We start from the raw sequence: 18,200 nt of genomic DNA, 5'->3' as shown, positions 1-18,200 counted from the left end.
AATGTGATATAAAAGGTTGAATGTAAATCTGCTGTGGTTGCAATACACAACAATGAATATAAAGAAGCGGTAATCTGCTGGTGGGCTAAGATACATGCAAACACTGAATATCTATAGCATATCACAGTCCGTACCCTCCTCTGTGTGAGGTATGATCAATATGAGACAGGTAAGTCTCCTCCATCATACTAGTCTATGGTGCTGTCTGAATGAGCTCACCATGCAATATAGATGGGGGTAATAACAGTGATCCCCACAGTTAGAGCAAGTAAGACAATAATCCAGGCTAAAATAAATGAACTGTTCATTGTTTCAATTACAGGCAGTCCCCGTGTTACGTACAAGATCGATTCTGTAGGTTTGTTTTTAATTTGAATATGGATGTGTCGGAACTGTATATTTTACTGTAACCCCAGCCAGAATTTTTTTGGTCTCTGTGACAATTGGATTTAAAAATGTTGGATTGTCGTAAGAACCAGGATTAATAATACATCTTAGTTGCAGACGCCTGTGATAACTGTTATAGCTGTTTATTGTAGCCTAAGGTTGAAGTACAGTAAATAAGCAACATCCAGAGGTCCGTTTATACTAAGGGTCGTCTGTAAATCTGGGGGGGTTCTTAAGTAGGGGACCGTCTGTATATTAGCACCTGCAGGTTTCCTGATAAATTATCACGGAAATCCACCATTCGAATCCGTCAATAATATATTACAAAATTACAGAGCTGAGGGATCCGGCTCCTGATAATCTTGGAATCAGTGGGGGTCCCATAGGAATTTGGTTCTGAAATAGATGGAAACCCCCTTTAAAAAATCTCTCATATATTGTATTTCATACATTTTGATGAATTAACTGCACATTGATACACATCTCTGTGCATAGCTGGCTGTGTCTGGGTACAGTGGGTGTATGAGTGATGACATAGCAGAGTGCAGTGTGTATTGTTGTGCCTGTAATGAGCTCAGCTTGCAGTTAATGACTTCTCTATCTACTCACTACATTGTTGTGCTGCTTGCATTTGGGGGGTGCAGCCCTGACTGTGCAGTGAGACACGTGATTCTCCAGCTGCTGCATCCACTCACAAGGAGAAGGAGCAGAAGAAGTGATGTCCCTTTAAATCACAGAGTCCTTGTGTGCTGCAGGAAGGGACATGCCTGTTCCAGAAGCTCACATCACAGAGGAGCTGCTAGTGGTGCCAGGGCTGGCTGTGCCCACCAGATGCCAGGGGATGATGTGAATGCTGGGGACAGCTCTGCAGAACTTCTCAGGAGCAGGGAAGATGAGCACAGGTAGGTGCTGCAGGGTCTGGGAGCTGGGGTTTGGATGAAGATGAGCTGCTGGAAGCCAAGTACAGAGGGTGTAGTCGGGACTGAGTGTGGCATTGTACACAAGCTGGGGAAGCGCTTATGTGTGAGCTGATATTTTAGGCTATTATATGCATAGATGATGGAGAAACCAGAAGAAACATATGTGATACAATTTGTTACACTTTGCTTTCCGGTCACAGTCAAATGATTATTCAGTCTTTATTCAATGTCTACAATGGATGAATTTCTCATCTTCTGAGTACATTTAGAATGTCAGCTTTGCGGGTCAGTGATATTCATGTCATTAGTTATTTCAAGATACTGATCCAGTTTTTAGCAACAAGGAGGAGGCTATTGTGTTACACTTTACAGACTGAACTTGGTATGAGCACCAGCCTGGATGGGTAAGGAGTGAGTTTAGGGATGCAATCAGATATATAGCAGAGCTGAGATTGACATTTAGAAGAATTCATGGACAATCTATGGATTTACACAGGAATTCAGGCAACAAAAATCTGAATCATCTGAACTATCAGGGTGCAACTTCAGCTCTGCTATACCTACATATACAGTATAAAATGTGAGGTCAGTGGACTGGTTACAAAGTGGAGTTTGGTCCAAAACTGATTGCATTGTAGTTTAAGGACTGAGGTTTTTTGGATCCAATTCATAAGTTTAGCATTGTTTTATGTATTTAGATAGGAAACAATAAAGATAGAATATTAGATACACATATAGGTGATAGATAGATAGAAAATGGGGTTAATATAGGTACATATAGATAGAAAGATAGATAGATAGATAGATAGATAGATAGATAGATAGAAAGAATATTAGATACATATATAGGTGATATATATATATATATATATATATATATATATATATTAGATAGATAGAAGATGGGGTTAATATAGGTACAGATAGATAGATAGATAGATATATAGAAGATGGGGTAAATATCGGTACATATAGATAGAAGATTAGATACATATATAGGTTATATATAAATAGTAGATAGGTATGGATAGATAGATAGAATTTTATTCAAACAGCCATAACAGAAATATGTAAGTAGAAATATGAGACAGATAGATAGATAAGATATTAATAGAATATATATTAAACCTACATTTATATGATATTATAATTTATTTTGATACCACATTAAATAAGAAACTTGCAAACTATTTTTCTCAAGGTGAACTCCACAGTTTTGTCCATTAAAGATAAACTTTGGACATTGTGTCCTCTCTGGCAGGAGGATCCATTATACTTGATATTCCCCTGCAGATCCTCACAGCTCGGCCTCATTTATCCAGCCGCACATGGTGGATGAATTCTTAATGACACAGGTGCACTTCACAAGATAAAACCATTAATCCCAATTTCTGTAGTAATATCTGCCTGTAGGAGCGGCGTGTGTCCAGCAGGGGGCGTCATGCCAGCGTTGCGCTAGGCTTGTGCGGAACGTTTTATGTCCTGGGGACAGAGCCTCTCTCTGTGAGTGTTGTCCCTGAGATTTGGGAGTGGGTCATAGTAACAGGATGTGGCCTACAGATCCATTTCTTCCTTCCTGCCATTGCTAAAAGTCTCTTGAGTGTTTTTAACCCTGTAGCTGCTGACGGTGTCTAAGTAGCCGCCTATTGTTATTACATCTTCTCAGAAAGATTGGAGCTAATTCTAAGAATCACTTTAATCACAAATTCCCGCAGCAGTAAAATCCCAACCGGCAGATGTGCAGGATCAGAATAATCCGCAGCATCCTGATAGGACCCTATTATCCATCATCATTGGTCCCTTTCTCTCAGAAATCTTAAAATTTAGTTCCCTAGACAATAAATGGGCATTAACCCTTCCATGATCACTAGTTAAGATAACAGTAAAATGAAATACTGAGTAAAGAGCCATTGTTATCTTATTTATATCTGTACCTGGGAAAGCTGGGACATTAAAACTCCCTGAGTAGATTTTACTCCTGCATTGGAAATCTGCTGATCTGAAACATAACATGACGCCCCTGGGCCCCAAAACAAATACTGTAACATCCCCCATCACATGCCAATTAAAATACAAATGGCTACTTATATGGTAGAGTAACCATATGGTCCCCAGGGCACGGGTGTGACTACCATCTGCATCCCCTATAATGAGGCATTAGTACCAAAATTCTTATAAACTTTATATAAATTACACAATTAATTAGGTTCTGTGTATGAAGCCTGAAGACTAGGCCTCGTTGTCACAGCAACCAATGACAGCCTGGCTTTCATTTCTTCCACTGCTCTGGAAAACTGAAAACTGCCTTGTGATTGGTTGCAATGACCAACAAGGGCTGATTTATAAATGAGGCCTAAATACTTATTTGCCACCTCTGCATCTGCTATCATGAGGCATTAGGACCAAAATTATGATACACTTATTTAAATAACAAAATTCATTAGGCTTTGTTTATCAAGCCTGAAGACTAGGACTCATTATCCACAGCAACCAATGACAGCTTGGCTTTAATTTCTTGAACAGCTCTGGAAAAATGAAACCTGCACTGTGATTGGTTGCTATGGACAACCATGCCTGATATGATGTATGAGGCCTAAATACTTGATTTTTATTCACTATAGTTGGATATAAAACCAAACTGACCTGTAAATATCTGTAACCAAAAGACAGAGCTGATATTTGGATGATATATCCAAGTCTATATGGTGGTTTACAGAATCAATATGGATCTGTAGTAACCCTATGTGCTGCTATACAAGGACCTTCCTATGACATTGTTGTGTATGGGCAGGGATGTAGTTACATAGGGAGGTTCAGAAACATCTAGGACATAGTCACAGTAGAGCTAGGACATAGTCCAGATCACCTATATTGCGTTGGGGTTTTGGTCACACCTCTGGTCCTGGTACCAATCCCTCTTTCAATGTAAACACAACGTCCCAGGATTTCCATTGTGTCCAGCTAGGACTTACAATTTTCCCATTTCCTTCTTAGCCATCACCTGACGCATTTTAAGGGATTCTATTAAAAGTCTCGATACTGATGTCATATTATTATCTTTCTATTATAATTGATGAATCACACAGCGTCAGGGAGTAATAATCAAGTCCCGGTACAAGTTCTCACTGATTTCCAGAGTAATGGTGAAGAATGTCACAAAATGTTATTATAGGCAGGAAGTGACCTCAGTGACTGATTATTTATTGTCCTACATAACTTCCTGCCAACAATCAGCTTAAACCGCCATGCTGTTTACTAGGAAACTAGATCATATGTCCCAAGGGTACAGGAAGGAAGCATTTCCCTAGAGGCCGATGGCTACAAATTCCTCATATAGTTCTTTTGATAACGAGATTAGGGCCCATAGAAATGATAAATCACATTCCTTTATTATCCTGACATTAAAATATGCACTAAAACCTCTAGGACAGAGAAATAATGAGGTTTTCGGAGGATGAATCATCACTAAATTGTCAGATACAAAAGGAGGAATTGATTTTGTTTGTTCCAGAATACACATTTTTCATATATTTCATATCATTCAGGTTAGAGAATTTCCTTAATTTTACATATTTCAAATGCAATTCCGAAAAACATTAGGAATTTATTTGGAAATATGATACTTTTATTAATAAACATAGGTCTGATAGGTCTGATTGGGGTCACTTGATAGGAAACTAGTTGACCCTACGTGTTTGTCTGGAGGAGGATGTTGCTTTGGTTCAGATGCCAACCCAGGACACACATAGCAATGTTACTCACCACCCACCATGAGTGTGCATTCATTAGGGGGACACCTCGTAGCGGATTTGGGATCCTTGTGGAGATGTAACTCATCTAGCTGGTCCCATTCCTACTAGTTGGAGACAACATATAACTTCCAAATTCCATCGAAACATCCATTTAGCAATGAAGGGATTTGTTGGTCCAGGGACCATGGGAATACATTTAATATTAGTTCCTTATGTCTTAGGTTGTTATGTACAGGGGGTTCTTCTACTGTAAGACTTAACATTTACATTTCTTCCTGTCTTTCAGAAGTCACCAAACCTGCTCTTGCACCAAAGCCACAAGGTCTTGATCCATACAGTCCAAAGTTCTGCTCTCCACTGCTCTCGAAAACTGGTCTTGTCCATCAAGCAAAATCTATGTCCAGGGGTCCCAAGCCTCCTATAGCCCCAAAACCGGTGTTATCTCCAGCTACAGAGAGGAGGTGCATAGAGAATGAGAACAACTCCCTAAACAAGTGCTCCAATGGGGATGTAGTTTGTCCTGTGGAGATCTACGATGCTGAACACTTTCGATCAGTATGCGATGAATCAGAAACATTGGACATGACCTACGAGGATTATATTTCGGTTCCGGAGGCTCCATTGACAGACGAAGAATGTACAGACTTTGATTGTGAGAAGGGGCCTTGGAATTTAACTTCTCAGGAAGGGGACATCACAAGCTGTAGCCCTTCTCAGGCTGGGGAGGAAGATAGTGGACTTCCAGATAGTGTGCCATCAAAAGACTTAGATTCTGGGGACTCTACTGAGGTGGATGACAGTGACAACACTGATGCTCTCAGTTTAAGGTCTTCATCTACTGCAGAGGCAGATAGCTTGGTGCCTCATTCTGGTTCAATGCAATTTAAAAATGACCTTGGAGATATAGATGATTTTTTACCGTTGGACAGCAGTGAATGTAACGCCGAACTTGGGGAAGAACATGAGGATACAGACTTAAATAATATTGGAGATGATGAAGATATTTTGACACAAGACAAAAACGCAGATAACCTATCCATCAGCGATGGCATTGATGTTGTTGATGAAAATGACTGTGAGGTCTCTTTGGATGAGACTCCTTGCAATAACTGCCATTTGCACAGTTGTGATGATGGATCTACTGTAACATTTCATCATGAACATTTAGATGATTCTATGATCTCAGAGACAACCCATTGTGAGGATGAAACCACCGCATATGTCAATGACCAAGCCTATAACGAGGATGACACAATTGAATGTGTGGATGAGACAGCCCAATGTGATAATGAGACAACACAATGTGAAGATGACACTACTCAATGTGAGGAAAATAAAGAAACTCAGCAGGACCTTGCTGAAGACGTCTTGCACGATGAAGAAGGTGTCCTAGAGGTTACTAATGTTGTAGAGATCAATGGTGAAGAATCCCTTGCCTTTGGTGAAGACCTGGACAACGTTGTAATAGATCCTGATACTGAAAAGGAAGTGCAACAAGAATCTGATGAAGAGACAATGGTCAATAATACCATTGATGTTCTTGAGGATGCCTCACATGATGAAACTCAGATTGGTCAAGACATTGAAGATCCGACAGAAGTATCTGGAGATGGAAATGACAATATTGATGACAGCTGCCAGATAATTCCATTTGAATGTGAAGGTATTGATGAAGGCAGTGACCCACCAGAAGAAACACAAGAGGTGGAAAATGTATCAGAAGTCACAACCTTGGGTAAGATTGAGCAGATTAAAGAAGAAGATGAATCTACGGAGAGCGTTGATGCAGCTGCAGATGATGAAGAACATAACTTGCACAATGCTGATCCAGCTGTGCAAACTCAGGGTGATCTATTATCTCCAAAGGATGAAGCTGACACAGCAGAGGTATCACCTGAAGACCAGGAAACACAGGTCAAGGCTGACACTGAGATCATGGTGGAAGCAGAAGAGGATGACAGCAACCCATATGTCCTGGAGGACAGTGCACAATCCAGGAGGAGGAAGCTACTCAGTACAGAGGACAGTGCTCCCAAAAAGAAAGAGGAAGAGACACTAATGGAAGAATTCAGCCATGATGAGGGTAATCACCTCCTTAACCTAGACAGGAAAAATATTGTGACAAGGACGAGATCCTACTCAGGAAAAATTCCCGGAAACGTTCCTGAGACTGTGCCTGAGGAGACTGTTGCAGAAATGGAGGCTCAACCATGTAATAATGACCATATGATGAATGCCAAGTCTGAAAAGCCGGAATCTAAACCATTAGATTTTATAAGGGCTTTACCCAGGAAGCCAAGTCGCTTTATAATATACCCAAGGTCTTACTCAGTGGAAGGAAGGGAAAACGCAGCCTCAATGTATATAGAATCAGATGTCAACTTCTCTCCGTACATCATTAGCTCTTCTGGCAGCTTCTCCCAGAGAAACTATCATACGCACAGTGGGATGTCCACACCAACCTCTTTGGTGGACATTCCTCCACCCTTCCAGCTTGCCAGCATTACAAAAAAGCCAATTACCAAAAGTTCACCTTCACTCTTGATCGAGAATGACTCTTCTGAGAAAGGCTTCAAGAAAAAGAAGTCGTCATTCAAAAAGTTCCTCACTTTGAAGTTCAGGAAGAAAACAGAAAACAAGGTCCATGTTGATGTCAATGTGTCTTCTTCTAGGTCGTCTTCAGAATCAAGTTACCATGGTCCATGCAGGTTGATTGACTTTGAGAGAAGAAGTGTTGGGAACTCACCTCAGCTACAAACTCGTTCTGGTATGCCATGCCACCCAGATTCTCCCACCGCCATGCTCTTCTACAAGGACATGAAGAGGAAAGGAACTTCCAAGGCTTTTAACAGGAGTGTAGCAAGGGTAGAGTCCTTTGAGGATCGTTCCCGACCACCATTTATGCCTTTACCTTTGACCAAGCCCAGGTCTATTTCTTTCCCCAACGCTGACACCTCAGATTATGAAAATATCCCAGCCATGACTTCTGATTACGAGAATATCCAGATCCCTCCTAGAAGGCCGACCAGGGCCAGCACCTTCACAGAATTCTTTGAAGATCCCAGCAGAGCTTTGTCTTCTGCCAACGAGAATGATGGATATGTGGATATGAGCAGCTTCAATACTTTTGAAGTCAAGCCACAGCAGACAGCAGAGCAAGAGGCAGAAAGGTACGGTACAATGCCTGCAAATGTCACCCATGCCGAACTTCTACCATGTTATGTAGTGAGTCCAACCTATGGCTCCCATCATTCTTAATCAGCTGGGGTCATGTTTTTAGCATTTTAATGATATAAGGAAGTGGTGGCGAACCTATGGCACTGGTGCCAGAGATGGCACTCGGAGGCATCTCTGTGGGCACACGGGCTGTCTCCCAGGCACAGAGTTTTCCTGACATGGCACCTTCCTGCAGTCTCAGGCAGTCCAAGTAGGGCCCTGCTATTTTAAAGTGACCCATCCTGTGCTGCCTGGTCCTTTCCGAAGAGTGAAAAGGTGTGGACAGGGTCGGATTGGAGCTCAAAGATTCCGGTAGCAATAAGTTTGTTACTGCCTAAATTGCCGTGTTGGCACTTTGGGAAAAGCTAGTGTTTTTTGGGTCTCATTTTGGGCACTCGATCTCTAAAAGGTTTGCCATCACCGATTTAAGGTCTAAGCTCCACAGGTCCCAGTCCTCTGGATTGGTTGATTCTGTACACCTATAGTAGCAAACAAATAGACTAAATAGACTAGATTCTACAGTGAGAAACTTAACCTGCACTGATACATTGTAACAATTTGGAAAGGGTAACAGATCCTCAGCGACTAAAAGGATTAGGTATCTACAGACTATCTGGATGAACACAACAGTGTTGCTATTCACTTGCTAGAGCAGAGATCTTAAAATAGTGAAGAATGGAAATGCAAAGTATAACTGGAAGCTGGAAAACTTTTTAGTTTGCTATAATTAATGAAGTTTTGTGCTCTCAGGCTCCATCCACTATATAATGGTGAAGTGGGGTACTACAAATCTGTTTATATTCACTTGAATGGGTGATAAACTGCAGTCTGTATAGGTTCCGACACCCACGTTAGATCACTACAGGGGTGTGGGTGTCGGACTCCCACCAATCACAATCTGATGACCTATCCGGAGTGTGTGAGAACAGAAAAAATCCCTTTAAGGAGATAGATCTGTTCTACAGGAGCCACCATTGATGGTGGGGGACCGCAAAGTCTCTGGTGCAATTAGGGCTCTAGACTGTTTATTCACAGCATATCGCCTTTTTTTTTTTGCACATGTTCCCCCGAGTTACACCTGTGCATCACATGATTTAGACGACAATTTACACGTGTGACGGCGCAAACATCAGCTCTAATAGATGTGTGATATTCCATGATCCAGGGGTGACGCCTTCATACGGTTATCCGGCTGGGAAGCGTCAGTCGCCGCTGTCGCAGGCTTGCTCTGCCTGGGATTGGTTTCGCAGCACCATTATTGCTGAGGCTGCGGCCGTGCTGCGGTACTGGAGGCTGAACTGCTGACTTAGCTCCAGGCAACTTTCCTCTCGGGGTTTGGAGGATGCATTTTCTCCATGAAGCTGCCGGATAATATCACACACTGCTCTGCTTATTATCTCGGGTGTAATGTTATCCCAAGACTTTATCATAAAATTCCGACATTGTGCTGCGCCACTCTGATTATCACCGCTCTGACACCCATTGGATAATGACTAGTGATGTCACCATAGTGGAGGGCCAGCTCAGAGACGAATAATTAAGATGCATTATATTGTGCGCTGGATGATAATACATCTGTGGTTACTAAACCGACCCTAGGGGAGTCCATGAGATGCCAATGAGACCACAGTCAGCTACAGGCAGGTTAATTACAAGGAGACATAATGATTGATTCCTCCTCGTATCAGCAGAGTTCATTGCCGCAACATTAGGGATTCTTGCAGTTTCCTCACTGACGTAACCAGAGGAGGTGTCTGAGCCGAACATTAGTCACCAACTGCAGGAATTGTACATAGGGGCAGTATTATAGTAGTATTTATATTCCTGTACATAGGGAGCAGTATTATAGTAGTATTTATATTCCTGTACATAGGGGGCAGTATTATAGTAGTTATATTCTTGTACATAGGGGGCAGTATTATAGTAGTTATATTCTTGTACATAGGGGGCAGTATTATAGTAGTTATATTCTTGTACATAGGGAGCAGTATTATACTAGTTATATTCCTGTACATAGGGGGCAGTATTATAGTAGTTATATTCTTGTACATAGGGAGCAGTATTATACTAGTTATATTCCTGTACATAGGGGGCAGTATTATAGTAGTAATATTCTTGTACATAAGGGCAGTATTATAGTAGTTATATTCCTGTACATAGGGGGCAGTATTATAGTAGTTATATTCTTGTACATAGGGAGCAGTATTATAGTAGTTATATTCTTGTACATAGGGAGCAGTATTATAGTAGTTATATTCTTGTACATAGGGGACAGTATTATAGTAGTTATATTCTTGTACATAGGGGGCAGTATTATAGTAGTTATATTCTTGTACATAGGGGGCAGTATTATAGTAGTTATATTCTTGTACATAGGGGGCAGTATTATAGTAGTTATATTCTTGTACATAGGGGGCAGTATTATAGTAGTTATATTCCTGTACATAGGGGCAGTATTATAGTAGTTATATTCTTGTACATAGGGAGCAGTATTATAGTAGTTATATTCCTGTACATAGGGGGCAGTATTATAGTAATTATATTCTTGTACATAGGAGGCAGTATTATAGTAGTTATATTCCTGTACATAGGGAGCAGTATTATAGTAGTTATATTCCTGTACATAGGGGACAGTATTATAGTAGTTATATTCCTGTACATAGGGGGCAGTATTATAGTAGTTATATTCCTGTACATAGGGGGCAGTATTATAGTAGTTATATTCTTGTACATAGGGGGCAGTATTATAGTAGTTATATTCCTGTACATAGGGAGCAGTATTATAGTAGTTATATTCCTGTACATAGGGGGCAGTATTATAGTAGTTATATTCCTGTACATAGGGGGCAGTATTATAGTAGTTATATTCCTGTACATAGGGGGCAGTATTATAGTAGTTATATTCCTGTACATAGGGGGCAGTATTATAGTAGTTATATTCTTGTACATAGGGTGCAGTATTATAGTAGTTATATTCCTGTACATAGGGGGCAGTATTATAGTAGTTATATATCTTGTTCAGGAAGTGAAAGGTTTATATTGGGTCTATATGATATAAATAAATTGGAACAATGTTCTCTTGTCCGTCCCTCCCCACTTAACGTTTTATTTCACTTTCCAAAATTCAGGACTTCTACTTAAAAATAGACGTTCTGGACAGGCGCGTGTCAATAATGATTATTGCGCGAGGCGCTGGTGAGGGAGAACAGCTGCAGGGCTTCTATTGAAACCAAAATGCAACTGTTCCTTTTCATTTGTGTATCTTATTTAATAGCTGTTTAATGGCATTGCAGCAAGCGCGTGTTTACTGCACCATATCTCTCCAGTACTGCGAGAATATGCTGTAAGGCAGCAGGAAAACACACAGCAAGCGGTGAGACATTGGGGGGAGGACAAAGAAACAGCAGATATCCCCCATAGAAAAGAGGGGGCGCAGTGCAAAACAGGGAACTGCAAGTTACACGTTACAGACTGCAGCCATAGTGATGTACAGTGAGGTGTAGGAGGAGGACATAGTGATGTACAGTGAGGTGTAGGGGGAGGACATAGTGATGTACAGTGAGGTGTAGGGGGAGGACATAGTGATGTACAGTGAGGTGTAGGGGAAGGACATAGTGATGTACAGTGAGGTGTAGGAGGAGGACATAGTGATGTACAGTGAGGTGTAGGAGGAGGACATAGTGATGTACAGTGAGGTGTAGGAGGAGGACATAGTGATGTACAGTGAGGTGTAGGGGGAGGACATAGTGATGTACAGTGAGGTGTAGGGGGAGGACATAGTGATGTACAGTGAGGTGTAGGAGGAGGACATAGTGATGTACAGTGAGGTGTAGGGGGAGGACATAGTGATGTACAGTGAGGTGTAGGGGAGGACATAGTGATGTACAGTGAGGTGTAGGGGGAGGACATAGTGATGTACAGTGAGGTGTAGGGGGAGGACATAGTGATGTACAGTGAGGTGTAGGGGGAGGACATAGTGATGTACAGTGAGGTGTAGGAGGAGGACATAGTGATGTACAGTGAGGTGTAGGAGGAGGACATAGTGATGTACAGTGAGGTGTAGGGGGAGGACATAGTGATGTACAGTGAGGTGTAGGGGGAGGACATAGTGATGTACAGTGAGGTGTAGGGGGAGGACATAGTGATGTACAGTGAGGTGTAGGGGGAGGACATAGTGATGTACAGTGAGGTGTAGGAGGAGGACATAGTGATGTACAGTGAGGTGTAGGGGGAGGACATAGTGATGTACAGTGAGGTGTAGGGGGAGGACATAGTGATGTACAGTGAGGTGTAGGAGGAGGACATAGTGATGTACAGTGAGGTGTAGGGGGAGGACATAGTGATGTACAGTGAGGTGTAGGAGGAGGACATAGTGATGTACAGTGAGGTGTAGGGGGAGGACATAGTGATGTACAGTGAGGTGTAGGGGGAGGACATAGTGATGTACAGTGAGGTGTAGGAGGAGGACATAGTGATGTACAGTGAGGTGTAGGGGGAGGACATAGTGATGTACAGTGAGGTGTAGGGGGAGGACATAGTGATGTACAGTGAGGTGTAGGGGGAGGACATAGTGATGTACAGTGAGGTGTAGGAGGAGGACATAGTGATGTACAGTGAGGTGTAGGGGAGGACACAGTGATGTACAGTGAGGTGTAGGGGGAGGACATAGTGATGTACAGTGAGGTGTAGGAGGAGGACATAGTGATGTACAGTGAGGTGTAGGGGAGGACATAGTGATGTACAGTGAGGTGTAGGGGGAGGACATAGTGATGTACAGTGAGGTGTAGGGGGAGGACATAGTGATGTACAGTGAGGTGTAGGGGGAGGACATAGTGATGTACAGTGAGGTGTAGGGGGAGGACATAGTGATGTACAGTGAGGTGTAGGGGAGGACATAGTGATGTACAGTGAGGTGTAGGGGAGGACATAGTGATGTACAGTGAGGTGTAGGGGGAGGACATAGTGATGTACAGTGAGGTGTAGGGGGAGGACATAGTGATGTACAGTGAGGTGTAGGGGGAGGACATAGTGATGTACAGTGAGGTGTAGGAGGAGGACATAGTGATGTACAGTGAGGTGTAGGGGGAGGACATAGTGATGTACAGTGAGGTGTAGGAGGAGGACATAGTGATGTACAGTGAGGTGTAGGGGGAGGACATAGTGATGTACAGTGAGGTGTAGGGGGAGGACATAGTGATGTACAGTGAGGTGTAGGAGGAGGACATAGTGATGTACAGTGAGGTGTAGGAGGAGGACATAGTGATGTACAGTGAGGTGTAGGAGGAGGACATAGTGATGTACAGTGAGGTGTAGGGGGAGGACATAGTGATGTACAGTGAGGTGTAGGAGGAGGACATAGTGATGTACAGTGAGGTGTAGGGGGAGGACATAGGGATGTACAGTGAGGTGTAGGAGGAGGACATAGTGATGTACAGTGAGGTGTAGGGGGAGGACATAGTGATGTACAGTGAGGTGTAGGAGGAGGACATAGTGATGTACAGTGAGGTGTAGGGGGAGGACATAGTGATGTACAGTGAGGTGTAGGGGGAGGACATAGTGATGTACAGTGAGGTGTAGGAGGACATAGTGATGTACAGTGAGGTGTAGGAGGAGGACATAGTGATGTACAGTGAGGTGTAGGGGGAGGACATAGTGATGTACAGTGAGGTGTAGGAGGAGGACATAGTGATGTACAGTGAGGTGTAGGGGGAGGACATAGTGATGTACAGTGAGGTGTAGGGGGAGGACATAGTGATGTACAGTGAGGTGTAGGAGGAGGACATAGTGATGTACAGTGAGGTGTAGGAGGAGGACATAGGGATGTACAGTGAGGTGTAGGGGGAGGACATATTGATGTACAGTGAGGTGTAGGAGGAGGACATAGTGATGTACAGTGAGGTGTAGGGGGAGGACATAGTGATGTACAGTGAGGTGTAGGAGGAGGACATAGTGATGTACAGTGAGGTGTAGGGGGAGGACATAGTGATGTACAGTGAGGTGTAGGAGGAGGACATAGTGATGTACAGTGAGGTGTAGGGGGACATAGTGATGTACAGTGAGGTGTAGGAGGACATAGTGATGTACAGTGAGGTGTAGGGGGAGGACATAGTGATGTACAGTGAGGTGTAGGGGGAGGACATAGTGATGTACAGTGAGGTGTAGGGGGAGGACATAGTGATGTACAGTGAGGTGTAGGAGGAGGACATAGTGATGTACAGTGAGGTGTAGGAGGAGGACATAGTGATGTACAGTGAGGTGTAGGAGGAGGACATAGTGATGTACAGTGAGGTGTAGGGGGAGGACATAGTGATGTACAGTGAGGTGTAGGGGGAGGACATAGTGATGTACAGTGAGGTGTAGGGGGAGGACATAGTGATGTACAGTGAGGTGTAGGGGAAGGACATAGTGATGTACAGTGAGGTGTAGGGGGAGGACATAGTGATGTACAGTGAGGTGTAGGGGGAGGACATAGTGATGTACAGTGAGGTGTAGGGGGAGGACATAGTGATGTACAGTGAGGTGTAGGAGGAGGACATAGTGATGTACAGTGAGGTGTAGGGGGAGGACATAGTGATGTACAGTGAGGTGTAGGGGGAGGACATAGTGATGTACAGTGAGGTGTAGGAGGAGGACATAGTGATGTACAGTGAGGTGTAGGAGGAGGACATAGTGATGTACAGTGAGGTGTAGGAGGAGGACATAGTGATGTACAGTGAGGTGTAGGGGGAGGACATAGTGATGTACAGTGAGGTGTAGGGGGAGGACATAGTGATGTACAGTGAGGTGTAGGAGGAGGACATAGTGATGTACAGTGAGGTGTAGGGGGAGGACATAGTGATGTACAGTGAGGTGTAGGAGGAGGACATAGTGATGTACAGTGAGGTGTAGGGGAGGACATAGTGATGTACAGTGAGGTGTAGGAGGAGGACATAGTGATGTACAGTGAGGTGTAGGGGGAGGACATAGTGATGTACAGTGAGGTGTAGGGGGAGGACACAGTGATGTACAGTGAGGTGTAGGAGGAGGACATAGTGATGTACAGTGAGGTGTAGGGGGAGGACATAGTGATGTACAGTGAGGTGTAGGAGGAGGACATAGTGATGTACAGTGAGGTGTAGGAGGAGGACATAGTGATGTACAGTGAGGTGTAGGGGGGTGCAGGGGGGAGGTGTAGGAGGAGGACATAGTGATGTACAGTGAGGTGTAGGGGGAGGACATAGTGATGTACAGTGAGGTGTAGGGGGAGGACATAGTGATGTACAGTGAGGTGTAGGAGGAGGACATAGTGATGTACAGTGAGGTGTAGGGGGAGGACATAGTGATGTACAGTGAGGTGTAGGAGGAGGACATAGTGATGTACAGTGAGGTGTAGGGGGAGGACATAGTGATGTACAGTGAGGTGTAGGGGGAGGACATAGTGATGTACAGTGAGGTGTAGGGGGAGGACATAGTGATGTACAGTGAGGTGTAGGGGGAGGACATAGTGATGTACAGTGAGGTGTAGGAGGAGGACATAGTGATGTACAGTGAGGTGTAGGGGGACATAGTGATGTACAGTGAGGTGTAGGAGGACATAGTGATGTACAGTGAGGTGTAGGGGGAGGACATAGTGATGTACAGTGAGGTGTAGGGGGAGGACATAGTGATGTACAGTGAGGTGTAGGGGAAGGACATAGTGATGTACAGTGAGGTGTAGGGGGAGGACATAGTGATGTACAGTGAGGTGTAGGGGGAGGACATAGTGATGTACAGTGAGGTGTAGGGGGAGGACATAGTGATGTACAGTGAGGTGTAGGAGGAGGACATAGTGATGTACAGTGAGGTGTAGGGGGAGGACATAGTGATGTACAGTGAGGTGTAGGGGGAGGACATAGTGATGTACAGTGAGGTGTAGGAGGAGGACATAGTGATGTACAGTGAGGTGTAGGAGGAGGACATAGTGATGTACAGTGAGGTGTAGGAGGAGGACATAGTGATGTACAGTGAGGTGTAGGGGAGGACATAGTGATGTACAGTGAGGTGTAGGGGAGGACATAGTGATGTACAGTGAGGTGTAGGGGAGGACATAGTGATGTACAGTGAGGTGTAGGGGGAGGACATAGTGATGTACAGTGAGGTGTAGGGGGAGGACATAGTGATGTACAGTGAGGTGTAGGAGGAGGACATAGTGATGTACAGTGAGGTGTAGGAGGAGGACATAGTGATGTACAGTGAGGTGTAGGGGGAGGACATAGTGATGTACAGTGAGGTGTAGGGGGAGGACATAGTGATGTACAGTGAGGTGTAGGGGGAGGACATAGTGATGTACAGTGAGGTGTAGGAGGAGGACATAGTGATGTACAGTGAGGTGTAGGGGGAGGACATAGTGATGTACAGTGAGGTGTAGGGGGAGGACATAGTGATGTACAGTGAGGTGTAGGAGGAGGACATAGTGATGTACAGTGAGGTGTAGGAGGACATAGTGATGTACAGTGAGGTGTAGGAGGAGGACATAGTGATGTACAGTGAGGTGTAGGGGGAGGACATAGTGATGTACAGTGAGGTGTAGGGGGAGGACATAGTGATGTACAGTGAGGTGTAGGGGGAGGACATAGTGATGTACAGTGAGGTGTAGGAGGAGGACATAGTGATGTACAGTGAGGTGTAGGGGGAGGACATAGTGATGTACAGTGAGGTGTAGGGGGAGGACATAGTGATGTACAGTGAGGTGTAGGGGGAGGACATAGTGATGTACAGTGAGGTGTAGGAGGAGGACATAGTGATGTACAGTGAGGTGTAGGAGGAGGACATAGTGATGTACAGTGAGGTGTAGGAGGAGGACATAGTGATGTACAGTGAGGTGTAGGAGGACATAGTGATGTACAGTGAGGTGTAGGGGGAGGACATAGTGATGTACAGTGAGGTGTAGGGGGAGGACATAGTGATGTACAGTGAGGTGTAGGGGGAGGACATAGTGATGTACAGTGAGGTGTAGGAGGACATAGTGATGTACAGTGAGGTGTAGGAGGAGGACATAGTGATGTACAGTGAGGTGTAGGGGGAGGACATAGTGATGTACAGTGAGGTGTAGGAGGAGGACATAGTGATGTACAGTGAGGTGTAGGAGGAGGACATAGTGATGTACAGTGAGGTGTAGGAGGAGGACATAGTGATGTACAGTGAGGTGTAGGGGGAGGACATAGTGATGTACAGTGAGGTGTAGGGGGAGGACATAGTGATGTACAGTGAGGTGTAGGGGGGGGACATAGTGATGTACAGTGAGGTGTAGGGGGAGGACATAGTGATGTACAGTGAGGTGTAGGGGGAGGACATAGTGATGTACAGTGAGGTGTAGGGGGAGGACATAGTGATGTACAGTGAGGTGTAGGGGGGGGGACATAGTGATGTACAGTGAGGTGTAGGGGGAGGACATAGTGATGTACAGTGAGGTGTAGGGGGAGGACATAGTGATGTACAGTGAGGTGTAGGGGGAGGACATAGTGATGTACAGTGAGGTGTAGGGGGAGGACATAGTGAAGTCCTGGGTCCGGCCGCTCTGTCATGATATAACCTCCCATCCTCCATGTTTGCCGCCTCTTATCTCGGATGGATAAGGATCCTGCGCTTTTCCTGTCCTGCACTGTACAGATATAAATACCAGACTGTTTTTGTTTTTTCTTCTAATTGCCTTTAATACGGGTTGAGGAGACGTCTCCTTCATGTCTGTCTTGGGACGTTCTACACGAGGCGGATTCTTATTTTCCTAAAATAAACTCTTTTGATTTTTCTTTGCATTTGGGAAGGGGGGGGGGGGGTGCAGAGAATCCTGATACACTGCAATACATAAAAATACCAGAGGGCAAATGAGAAATCAGTTCAGAGCTTGAACACCGGGGGCGCTGTATTATTAGTAGTATCCTGAGAGTCGCTCTATACGGAAACATTG

The 18,200-nt window shown here is 44.2% G+C and overlaps 1 protein-coding gene across 10 annotated transcripts in view; it reads left to right on the top strand.

The window, feature by feature from the left end:
* The first annotated feature begins 1,053 nt into the window (after window positions 1-1,053).
* FGD5 (FYVE, RhoGEF and PH domain containing 5) overlaps window positions 1,054-18,200 on the top strand; it is an 81,623-nt gene continuing 64,476 nt past the window's right edge. For 6 of the 10 annotated variants that reach the window (XM_072127128.1, XM_072127125.1, XM_072127123.1 and 3 more), the window contains exons 1-2: window positions 1,054-1,289; window positions 5,346-8,229. In XM_072127128.1, coding sequence (XP_071983229.1) covers window positions 1,238-1,289; window positions 5,346-8,229 — 2,936 coding nt within the window. In that variant the 5' untranslated portion in view covers window positions 1,054-1,237. The remainder of the gene's footprint in view (window positions 1,290-5,345; window positions 8,230-18,200) is intronic. The other 4 variants (XM_072127127.1, XM_072127126.1, XM_072127129.1 and 1 more) reach the window with 1 other exon arrangement.

Source organism: Engystomops pustulosus, chromosome 10 (genome assembly GCF_040894005.1).
Source record: "Engystomops pustulosus chromosome 10, aEngPut4.maternal, whole genome shotgun sequence".
In the NCBI taxonomy this organism is placed as follows: domain Eukaryota; kingdom Metazoa; phylum Chordata; class Amphibia; order Anura; family Leptodactylidae; genus Engystomops; species Engystomops pustulosus.
This window is presented reverse-complemented; position numbering and strand designations above follow the sequence as displayed.